The 20,044-nt window shown below is 41.8% G+C and overlaps 1 protein-coding gene across 2 annotated transcripts in view; it reads right to left on the minus strand.

Annotated features, from left to right (window-relative positions):
• cdkal1 (CDK5 regulatory subunit associated protein 1-like 1) overlaps positions 1 to 20,044 on the minus strand; it is a 259,083-nt gene that overhangs the window by 97,389 nt on the left and 141,650 nt on the right. For both annotated transcript variants that reach the window (XM_086310824.1, XM_086310823.1), the window contains exons 9-10: positions 18,441 to 18,607; positions 3,854 to 3,999 (exon numbers count right to left, since the gene is read on the minus strand). In XM_086310824.1, coding sequence (XP_086166950.1) covers positions 3,854 to 3,999; positions 18,441 to 18,607 — 313 coding nt within the window. The remainder of the gene's footprint in view (positions 1 to 3,853; positions 4,000 to 18,440; positions 18,608 to 20,044) is intronic.

Consider the following 20,044-nt stretch of genomic DNA (forward strand, 5'->3'; position numbering starts at 1 on the left):
CCTGAGGACGCGGCCGGGAATCCCGTCCGGACCAGTAGCTTTGCGTGCGTTCACCTTCCTGAAGCACCTCCGCACATCCTCCTCAGACACAGTGTGCGCACTGACGTCATCCGCGGTGCGCACACTGTCCGGTCTCATGGTGTTCGCTGTGTCGAATCTAGCGTAGAATACGTTTAGATCCTCACACAGAGAGGCCGTGGTCTGCGGTGTGCTGGTTTTCCCTCTAAAGTCTGTGATCGTGTTTAGTCCCTGCCACATACTCCGAGGGTTGTCAAACTGTTGTTCCACCCTGTCCCTGTACTCACGTTTGGCTGCTTTGATCGTCTTCCGGAGTTGGTAATGTGCGTGTTTGTAGTCCGATGTGTTCGCGGAGGCAAAGGCGGTGTTCCGTGCCGCGCGAACATCTCCGTTAATCCAGGGTTTTTGATTTGGGAAGGATTTGACTGTTCTGGATGGGACGACATCTTCCACGCATTTCCTGATAAATCCACAGACTGAGTCTGTGTATTCATCAATGTCTCTGGCGGCCACGTGAAACATTTCCCAGTCCGCGTGATCAAAACAGTCCCGCAGCGCAGACTCCGATTGGTCCGTCCAACAGTGCACCGCCCTCCGGGTTGGAGCTTCCTGTTTCAGCTTCTGCCTGTAGGCGGGCAGGAGCAGGATGGAGCGGTGATCTGATTGGCCGAATGGGGCGCGGGGGAGGGCTTTGTACGCATCCCGGAAAGAGGTGTAACAGTGGTCGAGTTGCCGGTTTCCACGTGTGTTGAAAAGGATGTGTTGATGGAGTTTTGGTGAGACTTTCTTCAGGTTTCCCTTATTAAAGTCTCCGGCTGTGATAAACGCTGCCTCTGGGTGTGCGGTTTCCTCGCTGCTGATCGCGCTGTACAGTTCCCTGAGTGCACGGTCAGTGTCGGCTTGTGGGGGAATGTAAACAGCCGTAATAATCACTGCTGTAAATTCCCTCGGTAGCCAGAATGGCCGGCACTTAATCATCAGGTACTCCAGGTCCGGTGAGCAGAAGGATTTGACCGGGTGCACGTTCGCATAATCACACCAGCTGTTGTTGATCATGAAACACACACCACCGCCTCTGCTTTTCCCAGTAAGATCCTGTGACCTGTCCGCGCGGTGCACAGAGAACCCCGGCAGTTGTATTGCGGAGTCCGGTACTTTGTCCGATAGCCAGGTTTCTGTGAGGCAGATCACGCAGCAGTCCCGCATCTCTCGCTGGAATGAGATCCGTGCCCGAAGCTCGCACAGCTTGTTCTCCAGAGACTGCATATTAGCCAGTAATAAACTGGGTAACGGTGGTCTGTAAGTGCGCCGTCTCAGTCGAACCAGAACGCCAGATCTTCTCCCTCTGCGTCGGCGTTTGCGGCCTCCAGGGCCAGAGAACAAAGGCGTCTCAGGTGAGATGAATGGGGGGTCTGCAAACGGAGCGTCCGTGTTGCAAAACTTGAACTCCGGAAAGTTATAAGAAAGACCGTCTTTTATGTCCAGTAAGGTTTGTCGGTCGTACACAAGGAGACAAGTGCTGCTCGTGAAAAAATAAAGGAAAAGTAAAATTAAACACAGAAGAAAGCCGTTGCTTGGGGGAGCTCGCGACGAGGCTGCCATACTCGGCGCCATCTTGAAGCAGTAAATGAAAATGATCAAATTATATCAAATTATAATGAAACAAGGTCTTCAACTTTACAAAAAAAGAATACAAGTAAAGAAATATATAGATATATCTATATATATCTGAATATTATTGGAGTGAACACATGTCGATCCTGAGATTAGGCCTTACTTGTGCTTGCTTTTTCCTCCCTTCTCATCTTTGAAACTCTCACAATAACAAACTGGAATCATGTGTTGTATATTCATGTGTTTACATATTTCCTACATGCCAAACAACTCAGGCTAAAGAAAATGTAGGTTATGATGTGGTAAGAGCAATAACATGCCAGCGTATTAAAAATATGTTCTAATAGCAAGCATTCTAGGGCATATCTAGAATACATACTGATTTTCCCATGAATCTCTTCATTATATATTATCATAGCGCCAGTTTTATGTTTATTCACCCCTCTGACATGCGCTGCCATCAGTGCTCATGCTCAAACTCTATGACAGATTATCTTCGATATATTGAAAGATTAATTTTGCATCTTTCTGGCAATGTCAGAGGTCACATCTGTGCATTATGTGGTTATATTTAATCCATGTCAGAGATGTACACATTTCTCTTGAAATCTGTGTGAGGAGGTCACACTGTGTATTTGCTAAAGGAACATTTGCTTTAGTGCAAAGTATGCCAGGAATCTGGTCTCAACCATTCAAATGGTGCTGCAGCCAGTAAATTCTGAGTTGGAAATGCTTAACCTTGTAAAGCGATGTCGTTTCAAATGAGAGCTTACAGAAAGAGAGTCGTACAGTAAAGAAAAAGGACATGAAGAAAAGAACAGATCAGTGCTGCTATTCAAATATGTACATTTTTCAGCTAAAAGAAAAGTATGGTTTGTAAAAGCCTCACATTTATGAGCCATAGCAACAATAATCACATCTATTAATGGCATCAGTACACTGTTGGAGGCTGACATGCACACTGGGGTGTGTCCGTGTATACAGGTTCACGCCTGGATTTCTGCCCGCATTTTCAGAAACGCTTTATACTACGTTTTCTCTCTTTTTTTAAAAACCCCACTGCTGTGCTAAACTGCTGTGTGTGAACAGCAAGTGAAGAGTGCCAAACAGACGGGAGAGATATTTTACATACTAGAACAATACATTAAAAACATACATAAATGGACCATATAGTGGAAAACCAGGTCTAAGGTAAATGAGTAAAGATCCAAGTGTTAATGGTGTTTTAGCTGTTCAGCAGATATCCATCCACTTGTGTTAAACACCTAGGGCCTGATCAATAAATTTGTAGTGTAAGTCAACGTGTGCATGTTACTTTATACTGGTTGTTGTTCTCCATCCTCCACAATACTACTGAATTATAGAGGAAGGATAACATTCTCTGTTGCCTGGCAGAGATGTCATTGGCCAGTGGTGATGTCAAAGAGAGATAATAGCACATCTAGGCCTATGAAGCAAATCATCCAAACCTAAGAGACACTAAAGTGATGCGGTACTGCTTGGAAAATGTGCCTTAAATATTTCAGTAGGATAATTAAGGCAATATAAGGAATCTGAGCACAAAGATGGGCAGACAACAGTTTGCATAACCAAAAACAGTTCATCAACTCTCAGCTAAAAAGCAATGATCCATTTTAAATTGTATCTATACCTTAAAGGAAGTATAAGGAAGGAAGTGTAGAAAGAGAGCAGCATTGCTAGCCAAAAAGAAAGATGTTCTCCCAACACCTATGAGCTGTTCTGATAACTTACGACAGCGGTCCCCAACCTTTTTTGCGCCACAGATCGGTTTATGTCCAACAATACTTTCACGGACCAGCCTTTACGGTGACACGGATGAATACAACTTAATAAAACCAGTACCGGTACCCAAAACAAAATGGAGATTTATTCATAACACACAGAAAAAGACCCAGGGAAACAGAGTCAATGATAAAAAGGATGAAAAAATAACGCTAAAACTCCTGAAAACCATGAATTTCACACCCGAGCCTCAAGTCTCCCACCCCGGTACCGGTCCATGGCCCAGGGACCGCTGACTTACGACACACTGTTCCTGTTCAAGTATATAATGAGTAACAAGTGAGGAGGAGAGTGTGTGTATCCCTATGAAGGTGAAAGTTTTAATATGTCCCGAGTTTGTAGTTGTAGTCACATGCTTATATATGCATTTGCACTCATAGACATAATCAGTCAACTGGGAGTCCATATACTGCCTTACCTTTCTTTAAGGAAGTCTACCACTCGTTTGAAGTCGTCAATGCAATATTCTCTCTTCATATCCATCAGTACGCTATCAGAGGCTGACTGCACGGGAACGTGGAGGAAGGCATAGACGCGTGGATGATTCAAAATCTTGGCCATCTCCTAATGACACAAATGGGAAAACATTAAGGAGGTAACATTATTATAACATGCTGATTTTTGAATGTTTCATTTGTAAGTGTGACTCTATTAGTGATTGTGGATATGCTATAACACAGCAGTGGATTTCTAACAAGTTGGGATACACACAGAACAGGTCACCATTCTCTCACAGCGCTAACAAAGAAAGCGAGCTCACGTCCACACCTCCGCATCGCCAATTAACCCATCATGCAGCTACACGAACATACAAACTTCACAGAACATAATGTCCATTAATTATTGATTTCATGACACAGATCAACACCTTAAAAACTAAAACGTGCAAAAGGAGAAAAACAGGAAATGTGAAGGCTCACTGAAGCTTCTGGTGAATGATAGCCGCTGGCTTTGAATAAAATAAAAGTGCCATTAACATTCCTGTCTCTTCCTGCACTCTTTTCACTCCTGCACTCCTTTCAGAGCTTCTACAATACACAGCTTACATCCTATATTTATTTATTTTTTTTGTATTTTTCCTTTTCATATCGGAAATTTAAAGTCCTAAGAGTCAAGGTTGCTCCAGTAGGGCTTCTTTATGTCTGGAAAGTCAAGAGCTTTTACTGAAGAATGCAGGTCCTATTTTCAGATCAAAGCAGATTCAGAAGATTCTTCATTTGATTTTATTTCAATAAAAACCCTCTATCCGACAAATCAAAAGAATATTTCAGCCAATACACAAGGCTAAGTCCACAATCTTATATGAGAAATGGTGGGGGAAAAAATTTAATTGGGGGGAAAACACCCAAAAGAGTACTTTGGGTGTCAAATAATTTTGCTAAGCTAAATTAAAACCATTGTTTCTGTGCACAAACATGTATTTACATGAATTTGAAAAACTGAATTCACCAGGAGCAACACTCAAGTATAACATGCACCCCAACTCTAATACTTTTAAGAACACTGCAGTTAAATGCACTACAGTAATTAGGGGACTTTGCAAGGTTTTTTTTCTTCTTTTCTTCTCACTTTTAATTTCCTCAGTAATAGAACTGGAGAGAACACAGATGTCAGATTTTTCTGATGGACATAATCAGGATGCTATCATCACCATGCTAATCACCATAAGAAGGCGAAAAAGAAAAGGAGAGGGGAGGAAGAAATGATTTAATGATTTCCTACAAGAACGTACTGATTGCAGTCCGTCTTCTCAATTAAGATCTATTGTAGAATGTGCTCGCCTTCTTACGCAGACATTAAAGCATATGTGTGCATGAACACACACGGGCACAGCTCAGTATCAGCGCCACGGGGGGTTGACCGCTGCAAGCTCCAAATTAGAAAGAATTAATTTGGTTGGAAAATGGAGCTTGATTGGTGACAGAAATCAGGCTACTGCATGTATCTGTAAGTGGGTGAGTTAGTGTGTAAAAGAAAAACCATGAAAAAGAACATGCATTTATGTGTTTTTAAATGTATTATGAACCAGAGTAAATAGCAGAGTGATGGATTCATAGTGCCTCTATTTCTAAGTGTAGATGCTTTATTGTGTATACTTCAAATTTCTGCTGTGAAGCTATTTTAGAGTCCACAACCATCAATGGCACCAGAAGAAAGAAGCAAAAACTACATGCAAAGCCTAAAAAAAGGGATATTCCACATAAAATGTGATGAATTAATTTTGTACTACAATAATAAAATATACTTCAAATGGTAAGGTTCTGTTGTTGTAATAGATTTTAAATACTAATGTAGACGTACTACTATTGCAACAATGTATCTACATGGAAAACGTGGGCCTTTCTAAAGTGTAACCTTTTACCTCTGACTGTCTCTTCTATTAATTCAAATTCAAATTCAAATTCAAATTTTTATTTGTCACGTACACAGTCATACACAGTACGATATGTAGTGAAATGCTTGGACAACTGCTCGTGACCTAAAGAAAACAAAAAAGGAAAAGGCTATGAATAAGATAGGAAATAAATATGAAAAATTAAAAAGGGTAAATTTAACTAGGAAGGAATAAAATATAAATTAAGGTTAAAAATGAAATAACTGTACAACACAAATTAGAATGAAGGGTAAATTTAACTGGGAAGAATAAGATAAAATATATAAATTAAAGTTGAAAATAAAATAACTGTACAACAAAATACACAATATAGAACTATATAAGAATGTATGAAGAAATCTAAATATAAATAAATATATACACAATAACAGCAGCTGTACAAGTATTAACCGGAAATGAAGAATATAGTGACCAGTGTTGTGCAAAACCAAAGTCCAGAAAGTCCAGTGTGTGTGTAAGAACTGTATGTGTGGGTCAGTACTGTGTGGTGGTGTGATTGAGAGACCGTATCGCCTGCGGGAAGAAGCTCCTCCTCAGTCTCTCTGTGTTGGTCTTCAGGGAGCGGAATCGCTTTCCTGACCTCAGCAGAGAGAACAGTCTGTTGTTGGGATGGCTGAGGTCCTTCACGATCTTCCTGGCCTTGGTCCAGCACCGCCTGCTGTAGATTGAGTGCAGGTCAGGGAGCTCGGAGCGGATGGTGCGCTCAGCTGACCGCACAACCCTCTCTAGAGCTCGTCTGTCCTGCATGGTGCTGTTCCCGAACCAGGTTAAGATGTTTCCCGCCAGGATGCTCTCTATGGTGCACGAGTAAAAGTTCCTGAGCACCTTGGAGGGCAGTTGGAAGTCTCTCAAGCGTCTGAGGTGGTAGAGACGCTGTCGGGCCTTTTTCACCACAGTGTTGATGTGACAGGACCATGACAGGTCCTGCGTGATGTGAACTCCGAGGTATTTGAAGCTGTCCACTCTCTCCACTGGGCACTCGTTGATGACGGGGGTCTGGTAGTTCCTCTCCTGCTTAGTGCTGAAGTCCACTATCAGCTCCTTTGTCTTACTGACGTTTAGAAGGAGGTTGTTCCTCTGGCACCAGTTCTCCAGATTCCTAATCTCCTTCAGGTAGGCCGTCTCGTTGTTATCAGAGATCAGGCCCACCACGACGGTGTCGTCAGCAAACTTGATGATGGTGGTGGAGCTGGTAGTGGCCACACAGTCATATGTGTACAAAGAGTACAGCAGGGGGCTCAGAACACACCCCTGGGGGGCTCCAGTGCTGAGAGTGGTGGAGGCTGAGACATGTCCGCCCATCCTTACTGCCTGTGGTCTGCCAGTTAGGAAGTTGGAGATCCACTGACACATAGATGAGCTGAGTCCCAGATGCTCCAGCTTGGTGGTGAGTGTGGAGGGAATTATGGTATTAAATGCAGAGCTGTAGTCTATGAAGAGCATTTTAACATAATTCCCCCTTCTAGTGTCCAAGTGAGTGAGTGATGTGTGGAGGAGATGAGAGATGGCATCGTCTGTGGAACGATTTGGACGGTAAGCGAACTGTAGTGGGTCCAGTGTGTCTGGTAGTGAAGAAATGATGAAGTCTCTGACCAGGCGTTCAAAGCACTTCATCACTACTGAGGTGAGGGCTACAGGGCGATAGTCATTGAGAGAAGCAGGGTGGGGTTTCTTCGGGACAGGAACAATGATGGACTCTTTGAAGCATGTGGGGATCACCGACTGAGATAAAGAGATGTTGAATATCTCAGTGAACACAGGAGCTAGCTGGTATGCGCAGTCTCTGAGGATACGACCTGGGATGCCGTCTGGTCCTGCTGCTTTCCTGGTGTTCACTCTCTTGAAGGCTCTCCTTACTTCATGCTCGGAGATGACGAGCACGTTTCCGGTGCTGGCAGTATCTTCCTGTCTGCAGCCGTTAGCGCCGCTAACACTAGCATTGTTGGAGACCTTAGCTACAGCCTCGAAGCGAGCATAGAAAGTGTTCAGCTCGTCTGCCAGAGTCACGGCCGCGTTCGTCATACCGGTTGTTGGTGCTTTATAGTCCGTTATTGTCCTTAGTCCCCGCCACAGGCTCCTAGAGTCACTCTGTTGGAGTTGTGACTCTAGTTTCCTCCCGTAGCGCTGCTTCGCCTCTTTCACCGCCCTCCGCACGTTATATGACGCGGCTTTGTACGGGTCCATGTCCCCCGTCATAAGTCCCGTGTTGTAGGCAGCGGTGCGGGATCTCAGAGCGTCGCGGATGGTTTTATCCACCCACGGCTTCTGGTTGGGAAACGTTGTGATAGTCTTTGTCTCCACGGTATCATCCGCTAGTTTCCCGATGAATCCCACAACCGCTTCCGTAAACACGTTGACGTCATCGTCGGAGCTGTTTCTGAACATGCCCCAGTCTGCGTCATCGAGTGCGTCCTGTAACGCGGCCACCGATTGATCCGTCCAGCGCGCGACCTTCCTCTGAACCGGAACTTCCTGTTTCAGCCTTTGTTTGTATTTTGGCATGAGGAAGATGGCAGCGTGATCAGATTTGCCAAACGGGGGGCGGGATTGTGCCTTGTAGCCGTCCTTGACCGTAGTGTAGCAGTGGTCCAGTGTCCTTTCACCCCTGGTGGGGCAGGTGATGTGTTGATAAAAGTTCGGCGCTGCGCGTTTGAGGTTGGCGCTATTAAAGTCCCCTGTCACAATAAGCGCAGCGTCCCGGTGTTGTGTCTGGTGCTGTGTGAGTGCCTCATGCAGCTCGCATAAGGCGGTGACCGTGTCCGCTTGTGGTGGAATATAAACGGCACTTACAATGACCGATGTAAATTCCCGAGGTAGATAAAAAGGACGACACATGATGGACAGTAGTTCCAGATTTGGTGTGCAGGAGCGTGTGAGAGGAACAACGTTCGCACTGTTGCACCAGTTGTTGTTCACCATTAAACACACGCCGCCTCCCCTTGACTTCCCCGAGTCCCGTGTCCTGTCCATGCGGTGAACCGAGAGGAACTCGGCCGGCTGGATGGCGTGGTCCGGCACCGCTGGGTTCAGCCATGTCTCGGTGAAGCAGAGGAGATTGCAGTCCCGAATGTCTCTCTGGAACTTTATCCTGGCCCTGAGGTCGTCAAGCTTGTTCTCCAGTGACTGGACGTTGGCGAGCAGGATGCTAGGCAGAGGTGTGCGGTGTGCACGAGCTCTCAGCCTGTTCCTGACGCCGGCTCGCTTCCCTCTAGGCCGCCGCCGCTTCCCTTTGTTCTCCCTCGAGATCTCACTCGGCCAGCTCGGATCCGGAGTTAAAAACTTCGAATTGTGAGTACATTGTATACCAATAGAAACAAGAGTGTCACTGTCATACCTAATGTACCCAATGGTGATGATTTTGCCGATTTAGAAACGCTGAAAACTAACTTAAAAAGCAAAGACAAAGAAAAAGTGGTCGGAGCAGTCGTGACGGCAGCCGACCTCACCGGCGCCATCTTATATTATTAAGTTACAATCCTCTAATGTGGTTTTCCTGGCAAGTAGAAGTGACCTATAAGATCTAATGATGGCTAGCAGGGAGAGGGTATTTATTAATGCACACTTGTGTGCTTTGAAGAAATATATGTGTAGTAATGAGTTTCTTTTGAATCAGAATAAAAAAAAACTTTAATAACCACTAAGGAAATTAGCAATTATTAAAGGGTTATAGCTGCTCCAAGACAATAACGGTAACAGACTGAACTAATTAAATAATACAATATATTACAAAGTTTGCAAAATATATACAAATAACTCTAACCTGTAAAACCTTGTCATTTGTTATTTTACTGTAGAGCATGTGTAAAAGGGTGTAGCTACTGCAGTGTGTACTGTGCATTAGATGGAGGAGCTGTAAAGGGAGATGATGAGATGAAAAGTCGCACTACATTCAGTCTTCATGCCTACTATCTATCCCGGAGCTTCCCCTAAATTAACAGTATTGCCAATTACCAAAATCACTCTTTATGTCTCTGTAATGATTAGTTCACCAGTATGTAAAACACTTTAATCAAAATTATATGTTTTAATGTTGAAATATAATTATTGTTTCTATGCACGAATTTTCAAATTTGCTGTTCTACAAAAAGTAGTTGGAAAAAAATGTTAAGAACATTATTATTTTTGGATTAAGATGCCAAATTATTCTTATTTAATTGCATTCCTGAACAGGAAAACAGTTGTTTTAATGGCTGAGCGTTATGCTTGATTAATTTCTGACTTTTCAGAGGAATCTAGGATGTTGGCTGAAATGCGGGTATGAAAATGTGAATTTGGCTCGTGTTTTTATGGCAGTTAGTTAAGTACGTTTGTTAAGAGTATGCGTATATGTATGTAGCTGGGTGTCAACACAGTTTCAGGAGACTTCCCTCACATGGATCATTTGTCATGCACTTGACTGTATAATAGAGATCTGCAAATGATGTTGCAAATCCCAGAAGACTTGAGGATCTTTAATATTTCACAGCTACCAATACTAAATGTCAAAGTGTAAATGATGCTGTGTAAAAAATGGTTTTTAAAAAACAATATGATATTCAATAACTACGTGCTGCCTTGATATTGATCATCTTTAGAGTTGTGATAGTTTTCAGATCAAAGCAAAGCTTTGTTTTCTTTATGCAGGAATATTGCAGTTCAAGTCTGTACTGAAGTTTTTATACCTCACTCCCTGTAGAAGTGACACACTCCTAATTTGCATGTTGGCTTCATTTGTTGACACACCATTTCAACGTGGCTTTAATTGCTTCTACCATGGCGATGATGTTGTCTTCCAAAAGGTTTGCTTTTCTCTTAATATTCCCGACTACACCCTCATTTATCCTGGTGTCATGTGAGGGTAAAAAGGATGTGCCATTAACTTTAGTTTGAGATTTATCAATCACATATGCTCAAGTTACAATCTGGGATCCTTCAAATGTGCCCAAGCAAGGTTTTATGATCAGTCAACTGTAAGCTTTTTTGTGTATTTATATATTTATAAATCAGCCTTGACCAATACCGTTTTTGTTCTTTAACCCAACAGGTCTTCATCTGCAAAAAAACAGTCTTTTCATCTCTGGTTGATCAGCGCAAATAGACAGACGTACACAGAAAATATCGAGTTAAGCGAATTAGCTCAAAGGATCTGATATCGCCCCCCCTCAAATCAGATCTCACTTAAAAGAAAAGAAAAGAAAACATATGTGGGGGGAGAGGTGATGAAAGTCGATTTAGCTCCAAGCAGCCTCAGCACGTGACTACAGACGTTTCACAACAATTTCCCAGAAAATATGCTTACTCTAAACTTTGTGCTTTTCCGTTTCTTTTGTTTGTGTATCTTTTTCCTCATCCTTTTCATCATTCACTCGCCCTTCTTTTTTGTGTTTGGCGCTTAAAACACGTGATAGTCATGTTTTGAATACTGCGGGTTTCAAAAATGAATGTTTCTTACTTTCTCTCTAAGCAGGCTGCTGAAAGTCAGGGTCAACTTTGAATCAAGTCATCTCTGTATAGCTTGTGACTGCAAATATGTTATTAATCAAGCACATCGCACAAAAATGAAATAAATTCTAAACTCTGCAACCCAAAAGAAATCGACCTTAACTTTCCAAGTGAAATTCGGTTGAATTTAAACATTTGAGAAAAACATACATGGTCAAACGGGCCAAAGGGGATCAGTTCAATGTAATTTGGTCTCCTCGGGGCAGCGGGATGTTGTATGCGTTATTCATTGCACAGCTTAGAGGAGACACAAAGAGTCAGATGTGTTTAACCGTGAGTGTTTTTTAGGGAGCACTAACTGAACGCGTCCTACACATATTCAAAAATGAGAGCTTACTTATTCACTAATAGCAACATTATGTTTGACACTTCGGAAAATAACAGTAACACTTTAAGACTCACTCAAACACAGTTCAAACTACACAAAAAATTCTCAATGTTGTTGTTCAGAAATAAAGAAGCACCGACTCACAAGCATAAAGCCAGAAGAAAAATGAAAAATGGCCAATGAAGAGACAAAATCTTCTACAGTTATCTTTGCAGCAAAAAGGTTCAAGTAATAAATGTGAAAAAATACATGCTTTACTTGTTATTTGTGCCGTCTTATCATTTGAAATTGGACAGAATCCTTTAAAACTCAAAGCTTTGAAAGATGAAATCAATTCATACATTCAGATTACCTGGACCTCTAAAAACACATATCTTTTAATATCATGTGTCACCCAGTGAAGTCTGTAGAGAAATCTTTTCCCAGGACAAGTCAGTATTTGTGTGTACATGACCAAGCACAACCACACTTCAGAAAGTGAAATAGACATTTTAAACACTTCAAGCTGTGCTTGATTTTCCTTGGCATCTATACCAAGCTTGCTGCACACCTCTTAGAATGAAATGCATTGCACGGTTAAAGGTGAATTGGGTGTATGTGTAGAATTTGTCATGTGCAAGTGTTTTCTGTGACTGTGACAAACTTTGTTTTTAAGGGGACATGCACAACAAGTCACTCAAAAATACAACTAAACTACAGTCTAAAGGCGCAACAGAGGCACATCCGAATAGCTTTGCTGTGAGCTTTCATTTGGTTTAGTTCCTCACACAAAATGCTACATTAGGCCTCTAATGTGAAGAGGCTCCCAAAGGCTTCATTAAAATGAAAATGGATTGAGAGGGTGTTTCTATACAGCTGCCCTTGAGCCCGGGCAAGAGACGGTTGTGGCTGTGTTTCTGTGAACGGGTGTCTAGTGTATAATCATTAGTGTATGTATGGGACAGACCTTTTGCTGTGCTACAGCTATTTGGTAGTTTATCAGGGCACACAGGGGAATGCTTCTGATAAGTGATAAAAGTGGGAGGGAAAAAAATAAAAATAAAAAGCAACCAAATAAAATGAAATATGAACTAAAATTACCATATTTTCGGACCATAAGGCGCACCCGGATTATAAGGGGCGATCGTGGCTCACGGTTTGGGAGTTCGTCTTGTAACCGGAAGGTTGCCGGTTCGAGCCCCGGCTCGGACAGTCTCGGTCGTTGTGTCCTTGGGCAAGACACTTCACCTACCCCCTACTGGTGATGGCCAGAGGGGCCGATGGCGCGATATGGCAGCCTCGCTTCTGTCAGTCTACCCCAGGGCAGCTGTGGCTACAACTGTAGCTGCCTCCACCAGTGTGTGAATGTGAGAGTGAATGAATAGTGGAATTGTAAAGCGCTTTGAGGGGCTCGAAAAGTGCTATACAAATGCAATCCATTATTATTATTTAAGCGAAACAAAACAGCCAGATAAGTCAAACTTTACTCAACTCATTCTTCTTGCTTCCTCCACTTTCGTACCATCGATCCATTAATGTTGAATTCTCTCGCAGCTGCTCTGTTCACATGTTGTTGCAGTATATTATTGACTAACCTCTGATTGTGGATGGATTATCTCAGTTGTTCTCCTGACTGAAGTTTGGTCTGTTTACAGCAGCCTGTCACGTTAACTTCTATCGGAAAAAACTTAGCATTCATCCTCCAGCTTTACTGTGTTTTTGTTATGCTAACATAGCTGTGTCGCTAGCGATCACATAACACATCATTACGGTAGCCGTAATGCTCCGACAATCCATCAAGCGGTGCGGCTTCGTAGCTTGCCGAAGTCGCACTAAAACATTTTTTTTGACCGATTTTTTAGCGCCGTGTTCCACATAAAATCAGTTTGAGGTCAGTAAGCACAACCAGAATTAATACATAAGGCGCACTGTCGATTTTGGAGAAAATTAAAGGATTTTAAGTGCACCTTATAGTACGGACAACACGGTAAGTGCAATGAGGAGTGAAAGAAGCCATTTACGTCCACTGTGAGCGACCATCTTTGAACAGAGGCGGTGGTTTACGACACCAACTCTCTGCCATCTATAATCCAGTTTTGAGTTCCCTTCCCAGACGCCTTAATGCCCACTCACATCCTGGGCCATCTGACCTCAGGAAATCACATGATAGGGTGGGGCCAGGTTTCATAATGAGCTCACCCAAAACCCTGGCTGATTGTGACCCACACCCATTTTCACACCTCGGCTCATGTGATTAGATAGAGGATCATCAGGGGGTCCTTTGTCCGTCTTTGGGGGGGAAACTCCCACTGTGTTTAAATCTGGGACTCCCCACCAGTTGACCCCTTTAGAACTGAAGAAGCTTCTCGGATGAGAGGTGAAACGTCTTCAAGCAACTCCTTGAAGCTCCTTAGACTACGATGACCTGGATGACTGAGAACCTTCACAGACACGGTAAGTGCAATGTGACACAGCATAAGAAAACCACACAAAAGTCCAAAATTTTTGTTTTTACTTTATGTTTCCTTAAACTTTCAAAAGTTCGAGATGAACATATAAACACACGTGCAATCAATCTGTAGTTTGATTGGGTTTTTTTTTTCAACTTGATGTCAGACTGTGTCCTCTCTTTGAATTACTGTTGTTAGTAACAATGTATATAGATAAACAGAGACTTGTAGCATGTTCGTGAATAACATCTCATGTGAAAAAACTCCACTGGGTTATCAAGAAACTGTTGATCGATCACAATCCACACGGCATTATCACCAAAGGCCAAAGTTGGAAAATTCACTGGCATCACTAAGGGAGCAGATTTCACTGGTTGACTACCTACACGGAGACTATTTTCACACCTCATTTGCCATTTCTAGTATAGATTATTATAAATCGCCCACACATAAAGGCTCACAGAAACACATCCACACTTATCTGCACACACACACACACACACACACACACACACACAGAGTGGTCAGATGTGGCTGTACTGTGGACAGACGGACAGATTCAGAGATGGGTAGATGGGGAAAAAGATGCTACACTCCAAAATATAAAAACTGAAGAGGGGGGGGAAATGAGGAGAGAGAAAAACAAAAAGTGGCACTGTAGAGATATTTTTACGTGAAGCTACTCAAAAACGAAGCACTGATAGCACAATGCAATCAACTAAAATGTCAGGGAGAAGTGGCCCGTGAGAGCAGATTGGGCCTTTAACTGCTCTAATCAGCAAATGGTTCTACTGGCCTGTCTACATCTGTCAAGAAAAACAGGCTGCACATAGGAAGAAATTGTGTGCTCTTGTGTGACAAAAGGAGACAGTGCAGACGCGTTGATCTGTGAGTATTTGTGAGAGAGGGTGATCTTTAAAGGGGTAGTGGAGAAGTTACTTGGCCTTTTCAGCTTCAATCACAGCCATTCGGTATGATGCCATTATATAAGTACTAGCGTTCTTCAAAAGAAGAGACAGCAGGACATCATTCAGCCTTTAAGATGAACGATAAAAATACTCTGGAGACTCGGCCTTCTTCATCGCCATGCCACTGACGTGATTACCATCATCACGACTTCAATTGAAGAAAATAGACAAAAGAGGTTATGGACGAGTAATTAGGAGAAGAAAAAACTAAAAGCAAAAGGTGAAGGGAAAAAGATTAAAAGCGTCAAAAGGAGAAAATGAAGAGCTATACTGAAAAAGAAGGAGCTGCAAGAGGAAGCAAAGAAAGAAGGAAAAACTGAGGAAGGAAGCTCGCAAAGACTTTCAAAAGACTTTTTTCTTAATGACTGTCAGTACGCCCTTATTTATGAGTAGGACTGCAAAAAAGGGGAAAAAAGGACAGTGTGGGGGTAGCAGACAAGAGGGGGGAAAAGGATGGATACGAAAGGGTACATAGGGAACAAGAGCAACACAAGACAATGATAAGTTAAAGAAGACCATCTTTCCTTATGTAGGTTAATTGGGTGAGGAATTAAAGCAAAAAATATATAATTCAATCCAACACATGGACATTAACAATAAAAAGGGCTGCTAGCATATGAAATTATTCTTAATACACACACACACACACACACACACACACACACACACACCAAGTGACTGTGTCTTCCAAGTGTGTTTCTAATTATCAGTTAATTGTTATTCCCTATCATTAGGAGGGTGGGTTTTTAATTGTAATGTAGCCAAGCAGAAAGCCTACCTATACATGTGGGGGACAATTAGCCACCTCCATTAACCCCTGGTTAATTACAACCTCTATAGCTGCTTCCCACAGCACTTTTCCCACTGCTTTTTACCCCTCGTCTCTATCCCCAGGCCTTCATCCCCTTACTTTTTTACATTTCTGCCCTCATTTCATTAATCAGTGATCCCAATCATCTTTGATTGTTTGATTCAAAGTATCTGTTATGAATTTATTTTTTAAAGAAAAAAGGAAGAAAAAAAAAAGTTCTGTCATTTGCTTTTTCAAGGTTACCATTACCCAGTTCATCCTCTATTTCATCCACTGACATGTTTCTCCTCTCCTTTTTCAAACCAACTGTTTTTAATCAGGGCTGAAATTATGAATGCAAACAGGCAACCAGAGCAAGAATAATAGGACTGAAAAATAAGCCAGAAATTAAATCTATCAAGGTCAGCAATCACGTTTAATATAACATTAAAATATTAACTAGAATTTGTACAAAAGGTCCCACTTCCTTGAGTTTTATCCCTGTCATTGAAGCAAAAGTTCACGTGTGATTTTATTCCCAGCAGAACATTGCTTAATAAGAATTGTGACATTGTGTAGGAAGTGTTCAAACACCTCAGTTTTAAGGAAAGAGAGGTTTTCCGATCATTAACTCATTGTCCCAGTAAAGGATTTTAAGAGTGCAGTACATTACCTTCTATCATGTTTTGCAGATAATTTGTACAAAAATCACAATGTGACCAAAACAGAACAAACCAAGAAAAACAAGGAAGTTGCTTTTCAATCTAAGTGGCTGAAAAGTAACTTCCTTTGAGATAAAGTAATCAATAAATAAAGATTAAAAGACTCAAGTCGCAAAAGAGCTGTCAAAAGCAGGCCACAGAGGATGAGCGGTGTATCTATAGCACTTCTCAGGAGCCTTAACACGGGCAAACACTTACGGTGGGTTAAGATAGACCTGCAACGTACAGTAGAGGAGCAGATGAACAGGAAGGAAGATGCAAAATATCAATTTATCAAACACATACTGACAATGATGTCTCAAGTCACACCTACTATGCTGGATCAACACCATGGTAGGCGATGAAGTGAACTAGCACAGCACAAGCATGACACTCATCGTCGCAACACGATGCTCACCATTATGCTATCTGCTTATTATATCGATATTTTGATGGCTGTAAGGTAGGTTTAGATGTTTCAAAAGAATGAAGCATCCATGCATGTTTAGATCATATGACTAAAAGCAAACGATGTCACACCCTTTCTTGCACTACTTTATAGCAGGTTTGCACAGACCATCAGTTTTCTTGGTGTTTCATCACATACTCAGTCCAAATGTATCCAGTTTTTATATTCTTCTCATTACCAACAATGCAAGATTTAGGTTTAACAAAATATTCTATTTCCCAGAAAATCTTGACACCACCAGCTGCCATATAGCAGTGAAAAAGTCCGACTGAATAACAGCTCGCTCCCCTAGCTGAGACTTTCTTAATGACCTGACTGCAGGACCTCGGGGTAAAAATGCAACACGCTTTACCTTCTCTCACAAAATTGAAACAGGGAGCTGATAACGGTTGTTAAACGCACTCATCTGGCAAATTATAACTTCAACCCTTTTCCATTATTGGTTTATTTTCAGAGTGATGGCACAGTGATGATCTGTCAATGGTGATCTGTCAATGTCAAAAGGCAACTTGCTCTTTTTCACATTTCTCTGGCAATGACATAAAAAAGAGCAGACTACAAATCCCCACAGCAGCAAATTTTACAGGAATACCAAATGAAGTAGAGAAAGTCTTAATTGATGGCAAAACCCTGATGTAAATTTACAAGTCTAACTTTAATTAACCAATTAATAATCTAATTAACTATTTCACAGACTCCTGAAGTTTGCTAGAGAGTGAATAATAATGAAATAATTGAAAAGAAAATGAACTGGTTGCAACAAACAATGGACCAGGAAACAACATGTTGGCATGTGTCATCTATCCAGATAATCTGAACAATGGAAGGACTTTTTTTTTTAAAAACACACATTGCAATCCTTTGCACTCAATACATGAATATGTTATTTAAAAAGAGGCACGACTGTCAGTTCATGAAAACCGATAGAATAAAATAATGTGTTGTGTCTCCAACACAAGTTAATTTTTTTAAAAAAGGGGGTAAGGCAGAAAAAGATTTAAATGGCAGAAAATTCATGTCTCACAGACATGCAAATACACAAAGAAGTCAGGGCTAGAGATCGAGAGAGAAAATAGAGAGGGGTAACAATGCCCATTGTTCCATTAGAAAAGACAATAATGATTGATAAAATGAGGTTACTAAAGAGGACACAATGGTCCTTAATTGACTCATTAGGGAAAGAAGAGAATGAACTAATCAGCAGAGAATGAGTGCTGCAGCTAAACTGCTTGGTAAGCAAAACAGAAAGGCTTTTACTTTATTAAATCTAGGCAAAGCAATATTGTTTGTTCACAGAAAGAGCCCGTCAGGAGAAAAACAAAGCAGGTAAAAAGGAAGTGTGTGGAGTGTCTCGGTGTTTTACTTTTATTAATACCGATGCATTATTATATTTGATAGGACTCGTGGGTGAAATTGGGGAGGTGCTTGTGTGTACTGCGCATACCTCTAGGTGTTCCAGGATATATGGTGGATTCGTCATCCCCAGCCTTAGCATGGCACCTTCGGGAATCTCCTCCACCAGTCTCCACAGCAGCGTGGGCAGGTCTGTCCCTATGTCTCTACCGTAAGCACCGGTGTCCTCACTGGTCAACCAGATCTCGCACACTCCCTCTACAAAGGCACGCACATATAAACATGCTCATTAACCATAGTAAATTCATTAATTCATATGAAGTAACAGCCACCAATAACCACCATCAATAATCAAAGCAGGCTGCGTATTAGTTCCCAAGTGGGAACAGTTTACAGTGACTGTGGGTACTGTTGTACTTAAGGGAATCTCATGTTAACATTTCACTAATTTGATTAAAAATAACCTTACCTACTGACGGTAATGAATGAAAAACATGTAGGCTGAAACCTGAGGGAGATATTTGACTGTTAAATTAACTGAATCAAGCATTCCACTTTAGAGTTAATGTTTAGCTTGTGTGTGCGTGTGTTAAAATATCTTTTTCCTGTTTAACGACTTAGTTAAAATTATCCATGCTGCTTGTGCTAGGAGGATTTCGCTCTCCTCCACCACGTATTATCCAAAGTTGATTTTAGCGCTACATATTTGAAACTTTCAAAACTTTGGCTAATTTGAGGTCAGAAGTTTGCTCATAGCATTCTGCAAACTGCTTCACGGTCCTATTTTTGACATCCATACAGCCCGTTATGGCTGTCTGCTTAAAATAAGTCCAATTAACAATTACCGTCTGTGCTCCTGACTAATGAGTAACACCTGAAAAAGCTTTAAAATGCCCTTCGTAAAACTCTCTCCTGCTCTCGTAGCTATAATTCTCTGCGGGAGTCTCCTCACATCACATTATTTTCTTCTTCTTTAAGCAACTGTCAGAATAAACGTAAAAGTTGGTTTTTACTCTGTTTTACTTCCTTCTTCATCTGTTATTAGAAATACTAATGTAAATAGTTATGACAGCCAAGCTCAAGCTCCAAAGGTTCCATGTCATTATCTCACCTTCTCTCAGGTATCATTATTTCACTGCCACTCTGAAGCTTTTGTTGTCATTGCTTATATATGCCAGGTCTTTGATAGAAACCCCATTTATGACAGTCACTGACAAGTATTAAAAATACCAGTGTTGTAAACATGGATTGCAGGAATGTGAAGGTCAAATTCAGCAAGAGGGGGTGATCAACTGGCTTCATGCTAAATTAGAGCAACGCTCAGCGCTAGAGCTTAATGAGTGTCATTTGACTGCAGGTCCGGAAATGGCTGAGTGTCTGTTTAAGCTATGTGTTAAGACATATTATATCACACAGGCACACATAAACACATTTGCACTTGCAGGGGGACAAGTATTAGGAACACACACGCAAATGCACACAACCATCATTATCATTAGCTGTGCAGAGACAGACAGAAAGATGCATGTGGTCATACCGTTTGGCTAATTGGACAGTGTGTGTGTGTATAGAGGTGAGCATGGGCCAGATAGATTAAAAATGATGACGGTGTAATTGTCTGGAGTCGAATTAAAGCATTTCCAGAGCTCATCGTCGACATTAAGAAGCACTAATGATTTCTGTCGCCAGCCGCGT

Source organism: Aulonocara sp. 'chitande type north' Nkhata Bay, linkage group LG11 (assembly GCF_057382095.1).
Source record: "Aulonocara sp. 'chitande type north' Nkhata Bay isolate Kocher_YH1m ecotype deep benthic linkage group LG11, A_spYH_male_GT1.1, whole genome shotgun sequence".
In the NCBI taxonomy this organism is placed as follows: domain Eukaryota; kingdom Metazoa; phylum Chordata; class Actinopteri; order Cichliformes; family Cichlidae; genus Aulonocara; species Aulonocara sp. 'chitande type north' Nkhata Bay.